This window comes from Eriocheir sinensis, chromosome 61 (assembly GCF_024679095.1).
Source record: "Eriocheir sinensis breed Jianghai 21 chromosome 61, ASM2467909v1, whole genome shotgun sequence".
NCBI classification, from domain to species: Eukaryota; Metazoa; Arthropoda; class Malacostraca; order Decapoda; family Varunidae; genus Eriocheir; species Eriocheir sinensis.
Genome location: NC_066569.1, coordinates 4,104,517 through 4,112,016, shown reverse-complemented (window position 1 = coordinate 4,112,016; position 7,500 = coordinate 4,104,517). Strand labels below are relative to the sequence as shown.

The following is a 7,500-nucleotide window of genomic DNA, read 5'->3' as shown; positions in this document are numbered from 1 at the left end:
GTCTAAGTAAGATAATAAAAAGAAATTGAGTTTGATACAGGCGCGCGTGGAGAGAGAGAGAGAGAGAGAGAGAGAGAGAGAGAGAGAGAGAGAGAGAGAGAGAGAGAGTGCTTGAATTTTTCTTCGTAAGTAATTTCATCAACTTGTTTCCTCTCTCTCTCTCTCTCTCGCTCAGCATCCTTAACCCTCAGAGGTGAAAGTGTTATCTTGAGAGAGAGAGAGAGAGAGAGAGAGAGAGAGAGAGAGAGAGAGAGAGAGAGAGAGAGAGAGAGAGGTTCTTCTCTCCCCCACCCCCCCATTTTACCTCCTTACATATATGATCTTAACCTACAAGAGTCAGCAGAGAGAGAGAGAGAGAGAGAGAGAGAGAGAGAGAGAGAGAGAGAGAGAGAGAGAGAGAGAGAGAATATTAAAGAGGTGGTAACATTTGCTCGGTTACCGCCCTGTCCTGAGAGAGAGAGAGAGAGAGAGAGAGAGAGAGAGAGAGAGAGAGAGAGAGAGAGAGAGAGAGAGAGAATAGCAAATGGAACTCTGTCTGACGTTAAAAACAGAACAATTATCTTTACTAGAGAGAGAGAGAGAGAGAGAGAGAGAGAGAGAGAGAGAGAGAGAGAGAGAGAGAGAATGAAGGAAAATAGGATAAGGAAGAAGACGATGATGAGGTGGAGGAGGAAGAAGAAGAGGAGGAGAGGAGGAGGAGGAAAAAGAAGAAGAGGGGGAGGAGGAGGAGGAGGTTACACTCAAAGACTTGAATACATAAACATTCTCTCTCTCTCTCTCTCTCTCTCTCTCTCTCTCTCTCATTAACTTTTTTTTTTTCCTTGTCCTGTATCGCATAACCAAATAAGGCGTTGGGTCCGTAGAGAGAGAGAGAGAGAGAGAGAGAGAGAGAGAGAGAGAGAGTCGACACACATAAAACACAAGATATCACCTCTCTCTCTCTCTCTCTCTCTCTCTCTCTCTCATTTTTTTCTTTTGACCTGCGTGATCAGAGGGGAGGAGGAAGAGGAGGAGGAGGAGGAGGAGGAGGAGGAGGAGGAGGAGGAGGAGGAAGAGAGGTGAGAAGTATTGGTTACAGAAAGGCTGGTTAGAGAGGAGGAGGAGGAGGGATGAAATGAGAGAAGAAGAGGGAGGAGAGGTGAGAATAGAGGAAGAGGAGGAGGAAGATAAAGAAGGGAAGAGGAAGATAAAAAGAAAATATAGAAGAGAAAGAAAAAGAGGAGGAGGAGGAGGAGGGAGAGAGAGAAGGAAGAAGAAGGAAGAGGTAAGAAAGAGAGGAGAATGGAGGAATGGAGGAGAAGGGAGAGAAAAAAATAAAGGAGGAAGGGAAGAGAAGGGAAGGGAGGAGACGGAAGGAAGGGAGAACAGAAAATAATACAAAGAAAGAGAAAAGGGAGAAAGAAGATGATAAAGAGAGGAAGAAGAAGAAGAGGAGAAGAGAGAAAGAGAGAGAGAGAGAGAGAGAGAGAGAGAGAGAGAGAGAGAGAGAGAGAGAGAGAGAGAGAGAGAGAAAGAGAGAGAGAGAGAGATAATGGAAGAGGAAGAAGAACGTAAAGAAGAAAGAGAAAAAAAATGAAGAAAAGAGGAGAAGAGAATGAAGAAGATGGAGGAAGAAGAGGAAGAGAGGAAGAAAAATACCTCAAGTGCATTAGAATCATTAAATTGTTAAGAAGATGGGAAGGGAGGGGAAGGGAAGGGAAGGGAAGAAAGAGAAGAAGGGGAAGGGAAGGGGAGAGAAGAGAAGAAGGGAATGGAAGGGGAGAAGAGGGCATTGGAAGGGAAGAACGGGAAGGGATGTAATGGAAATGGAAGGGAAGGGAGGGGAAGAGAAGGGAAAGGAAAGGGAGAAGAGGGTATGGGAAGGGAAGAGAAGGGAATGGAGGAGAGGGGAAGAGAAGAAGGGAAGGGGAAGGGAAGGAAAGGAAAGGGAGAAGAGGGTATGGGAAGGGAAGGGAAGAGAAGGGAATGGAGGAGAGGGGAAGAGAAGAAGGGAAGGGGAAGGGAAGGAAAGGAGAATGAAAAGAGGGTATGGGAAGGGAAGGGAAGGGAATGGAGGAGAGGGGAAGAGAAGAAGGGAAAGGGAAGGGAAGGAAAGGAGAGGGAAAAGAGGGTATGGGAAGGGAAGGGAAGGGAATGGAGGAGAGGGGAAGAGATGAAGGGAAGGGGAAGGGAAGGGTTGCCCACTTGATATAAGGGCAAAGTGTCCGTCTGTCTGTTTGTCTGTCTGTTCACGCCTGTTTGTTCTCCTCCTCCTCCTCCTCCTCCTCCTCCTCCTCCTTCTGTCTTCTTTGTCAGACCTGGTTTTCTCCACTTCATTCTTCTTCCTTCTCCTTCTTCTTCTTTTCTTTCTTTCGTTAGTCAATCTCTCTCTCTCTCTCTCTCTCTCTCTCTCTCTCTCGCCCACGTATTCGTCCACCTGTGTGCGTGTGTGCTTGTGTGTGTGTGTGTGTGTGTGTGTGTGTGTGTGTGTGTGTGTGTGTGTGTGTAAGATTGCGTGTGTATGCATCCGACATCTGGTTTTACTCCATCTCCTTCTCCTCCTCCTCCTCTTCCTCCTTTTCCTCCTTCTCTTTCCTTTCTATTTCTCTTCTTCCTTTTTTATCTATTTCTGTTTTTATCTTTTAATGGTGTGTATCTTCCTCCTCCTCCTCCTCCTCCTCCTCCTCGTCCTCCTTTTCCTCCTTCTCTTTCCTTTCTATTTCTCTTCTTCCTTTTTTTATCTATTTCTATTTATATCTATTAATGGTGTGTATCTTCTTCTTCCTCCTCCTCCTCCTCCTCCTCCTCCTCCTCCCATACCTTCATTCATTCCTCCACACCTCTTCCACCATCCAATACCTCTCTCCTCCTCTTCCTCCTTCTCCTCCTCCTCCTCCTCTTCCTAGATAGAGAGAATATTTAAATACACATACATACATACATACATACATACATACACACACACACACACACACACACACACACACACACACACACACACACACACACACACACATACATAGAAAGTGAGTCAGAGAAAGATATATGACTCTCTCTCTCTCTCTGTAAAGCTAATTCACCTCGTTTTCTGTCACACAATTGTCCGCCATCTCTCTCTCTCTCTCTCTCTCTCTCTCTCACTGTCTTTCTTTCGCTCAAATTTCATCCTTGACACAGAAATAGGCAGAAAATAGCGTGTGTGCGTGTGTGTGTGTGTGTGTGTGTGTGTGTGTGTGTGTGTGTGTGTGTGTGTGTGTGTGTGTGTGTGTGTGTGTGTTTTGCTGAATCACCTAAGTTTTTTATTTTTTTTACATTTACTTCCATATCATTCTGACTCTCTCTCTCTCTCTCTCTCTCCATTCACTATTTTTCATTCCTTTCATTTAGTATTTCTTGTTCGTCTTCCTCCTCCTCCTCCTCCTCCTCCTCCTCCTCCTCCTCCTCTTCCTCCTCCGTGATAAATTGTAAGTGGGATGCTTCTTGTGCTAATGGTGGTGAAGATAAAATGGTGTTGATGATTGTAGTAGTAGTAGTAGTAGTAGTAGTAATAGTGGTAGTAGTAGTAGTAGTAGTAGTAGTAGTAGTAGTAGTAGTTGTTGTTGTATATGGTGGTGATGGTGGTGGTAAGGAAGAAGAGGAGAGAGAGAGAGAGAGAGAGAGAGAGAGAGAGAAGACCATCTAAGCTATATATATTTTCCCTCCCTTACCTTCTCTCCCTTCCCTCTCTCCCTCCCTCCCTCCTCTATCTCCCCTTTTCTCTCCCCCCCCTTTCCCCTCTCTTTTTTCTCCTCTCACTTCTCCCCTCCCCCTCACTTAATCTCTTTCCTCCTCCTCCTCCTCCTTTTTCTCCTCCACCTCTCTTTTCCTCTCACTCGCCTCCTCCTCCTCCTCCTCATCTTCCTTCTCTTCTTCTTCTTCTTCTCTATCTTTCATTTTTCTTCTGCCTCTTTTCCGCCCCCCCCCTCTCTCTCTCTCTCTCTTCTTCTTCCCTTTCTTCCTTCCTTCATCTCTATCATTTTTTTCCTCTTCATCTTCCTCTCTTATCTCCATCTTCTTCCTCTTCTCCCCCTCTTCCTCTTACTCCTCATCATTTTTCACGCCAATCCACACTCCTCCTTCTCCTCCTCCTCCTCCTCCTCCTGACGTAAACTTTCCTTCTCCTTTGTAAACTGTATACCACCAGTGTCCCCAAATTACCCATAGTCAAGGTTAAAGGAGGAGGAGGAGGAGGAGGAGGAGGAGGTATATGGAAGGGTACGACCTGCGAAAATATGGTAAAAATAGGAGAAGAAGGGGAAGAAGAAGGGGAAGAAGATGGAGGAGGAGGAGGAGGAGCAGACTGAACCGGATCAAGAAGAGAGGAGGAGGAATGAAGGAGACAAATGATGATGATAATGAGGCGAAGAGGAAGAGGAGGAAGAGGAAGACAAGAAGAAGAAGGAGGAGGAGGAGGAGGAGGAGGAAAGAAAAAAAGAAAAAGAAAAAAAAAAGGAACAATGAAACCGGTGAAAAGATGAACACTACCAGAGAGAGAGAGAGAGAGAGAGAGAGAGAGAGAGAGAGAGAGAGAGAGAGAGAGAGAGAGAGAGAGAGAGCACGCGTGGGTAAATTCCTCCCTATTTACTCTTTGATCCTCTTGATTCACCTCTTTATTCTTCTTTAATCCTTCTTCTCCTCTTGGCCGGCGATAAGAGAGAGAGAGAGAGAGAGAGAGAGAGAGAGAGAGAGAGAGAGAGAGAGAGAGAGAGAGAGAGAGAGAGAGAGAGAGAGAGAGAGAGAGAGAGAGAGAGAGAGAGAGAGAGAGAGAGAGAGAGAGAGAGAGAGAGAGTATCGTGTGTCTGGTCTAATTCTGTTGACAAAATTTGCTTCTATCTGTTTTCCATTGAGAGAGAGAGAGAGAGAGAGAGAGAGAGAGAGAGAGAGAGAGAGAGAGAGAGAGAGAGAGAGAGAGAGAGAGAGAGAGAGATATCATTTTTCACGAGAGAAGAAAAATGCGTTCTCTGTTTCATTATTCTCTTGCGTTATCAGAGAGAGAGAGAGAGAGAGAGAGAGAGAGAGAGAGAGAGAGAGAGAGAGAGAGAGATTTTATCATATATTCAAAGACATGTACGAGTGGTGGCGCCTATGTGACTGTATTTGTTGACAGAGAGAGAGAGAGAGAGAGAGAGAGAGAGAGAGAGAGAGAGAGAGAGAGAGAGAGAGAGAGAGAGAGAGAGAGAGAGAGAGTTAAGAAGACCCATCTGTCACTTGTCACTTAAGCTCATTTTATATTGCTTTTATACGACCACTACGTCTACTACTACTACTACTACTACTACAACTACTACTACAACTACAACTACTACTACCGCTATTACTACTGCTATTACTACTACTACTACCACTACTACTACTGCTATTACTACTACTACTACTACTACTACTACTACTACTACTACTACTACTACTGCTACTGCTACTGATGATGATGATGATACGCCTCACCTAATGTCTTTTTTTATGAATACTTACAATCTGTTAGGCCTATAGAAAATTACAATAGTTACCCACCACATTTTTTTTTTTGCGTTCTTGCCTGTCTTATCACTAATTAACCGTCACTTTTCCTTACCGTCACCTATTTACCTGTCTACCTGTCTGTATCCTTAATTAGCTCGCACACCTGTTTTTCCTACCTGTCTAAATCACACTTTTTAATTAACCATTACACCTTTATCTTGCAATTTTTACCTGTCTTCATCACTAATTAACCGTCACTTCCTTACCGTCACTACCTGTCCATCCTTAATTAACCCGCACACCTTTCTTCCATTTTTCTACTTGTCTAAATCACACTTATTAATTAACCATTTTTTTTACCTGTCTTCATCACTAATTAACCATCACTTCTTACCGTCACCTGTCTACCTGTCTGTATCCGTAATTAACTCGCACACCTTCCTTCTATTTTTCCTACCTGTCTAAATCACACTTTTTAATTAACCATCACACCTTTATCTTGCAATTTTTACCTGTCTATCACTAATTAACCGTCACTTCCTTACCGTCACCTGTCTACCTGTCCTTCCTTAATTAACCCACACACCTTTCTTCCATTTTTCTACTTGTCTAAATCACACTTATTAATTAACCATTTTTTTACCAGTCTTCATCACTAATTAACCATCACTTCTTACCCTCACCTGTCGACCTGTCTATATCTTTAATTAACTCGCACACCTTCCTTCTATTTTTTCTACCTGTCTAAATCACACTTTTTAATTAGCCGTCACACCTTTATCTTACAATTTTTACCTGTCTTCATCACTAATTAACCATCACTTTCCCTTACCGTCACCTGTCTACCTGTCCATATCCTTAATTAACCCGCACACCTTTCTTCCAGCTTTTCTACCTGTCTTAATTACACTTGTTAATTAACCGTCACACCTTTATCCTACAATTTTTACCTGTCATCACTAATTAACCGTCAATTCCTTACCGTCACCTGTCTACCTGTCTGTATCTTTAATTAACCCACACCTTTCTTTTTTTCTACCTGTCTAAATCACACTTTTTAATTAGCCATCACACTTTTATCTTGCAATTTTCACCTGTCTAAATCCTCCCTGTTTTCCCTTGTTAACTGTCATCTTTTTTTTACCTCCTTAGCCGTCTAGATCACTGCTTTTTCATTTCTTTCTGTTTATATAATTTTTTTTTACTCTACTTTTCTTAAGCAAACTTTTTCAAATCCCTACCTGTCTAAATCACGCTTCTTTCACCTTATCTTTCTAAATCTCACCTTTTCTATCTGTCCAAATCACACCTTTCTTCACCTGTACCCATATCTACACCTCTAATTAACCACACCTTCCCTTGTCCCCCAGGTGAAGGGCCTCCCGGCGTGGCTGTCGTGGAACGCTGCTCAGTCCGCCGTGGAGGGTGTGGCGCGCCCCTCCGATCGCGGCCACCACTACGTGACGGTGCGGGCGCGCGGCGTGGACGGCTCCCGCGCCAAGGACGTGTTTGCTGTGGAGGTGGTGCCTCTGCCGGGTGAGTGGGGGGGTGGGGGGGGAGCAGCGGAAAGGGAAGGGAGGTGGTTAGGTTAAATTAGGTTAGGTTAGGTTGTCAAAGAGTAAGAGGAAGAGCAAAGAGTTAAGGATAAGTTTTTAGGGTCAGATTAGGTTAGGTTAGGTTACGTTGTTAAAGAGTAAGAGATAGAGAAAAGAGTTCAGGATAAGTTTTTAGATTAGGTTGTTAAAGAGTTAGAGATAGAGAAAAGAGTTCAGGATAAGTTTTTAGATTAGGTTAGGTTAGGTTACGTTGTTAAAGAGTTAGAGATAGAGAAAAGAGTTCAGGATAAGTTTTTAGATTAGGTTAGGTTAGGTTACGTTGTTAAAGAGTTAGAGATAGAGAAAAGAGTTCAGGATAAGTTTTTAGGTTAGGTTAGGTTAGGCTACGTTGTTAAAGAGTAAGAGATAGAGAAAAGAGTTCAGGATAAGTTTTTAGATTAGGTTAGGTTACGTTGTTAAGCGTTTA

At 43.5% G+C, this 7,500-nt stretch overlaps 1 protein-coding gene and 1 long non-coding RNA gene across 2 annotated transcripts in view; both read left to right on the top strand.

The window, feature by feature from the left end:
• Window positions 1-7,500, top strand: part of LOC126986187 (dystroglycan 1-like) — a 68,955-nt gene that overhangs the window by 36,173 nt on the left and 25,282 nt on the right. Inside the window, exon 3 of the mRNA XM_050842135.1 lies at window positions 6,849-7,014. Coding sequence (XP_050698092.1) covers window positions 6,849-7,014 — 166 coding nt within the window. The remainder of the gene's footprint in view (window positions 1-6,848; window positions 7,015-7,500) is intronic.
• The window catches only part of LOC126986190 (uncharacterized), a 1,074-nt gene continuing 602 nt past the window's right edge, over window positions 7,029-7,500 (top strand). The window contains exons 1-3 of the long non-coding RNA XR_007739387.1: window positions 7,029-7,214; window positions 7,269-7,411; window positions 7,476-7,500. The exon at window positions 7,476-7,500 is cut by the window's right edge and continues 602 nt beyond it. This is a non-coding gene — a long non-coding RNA (uncharacterized LOC126986190). The remainder of the gene's footprint in view (window positions 7,215-7,268; window positions 7,412-7,475) is intronic.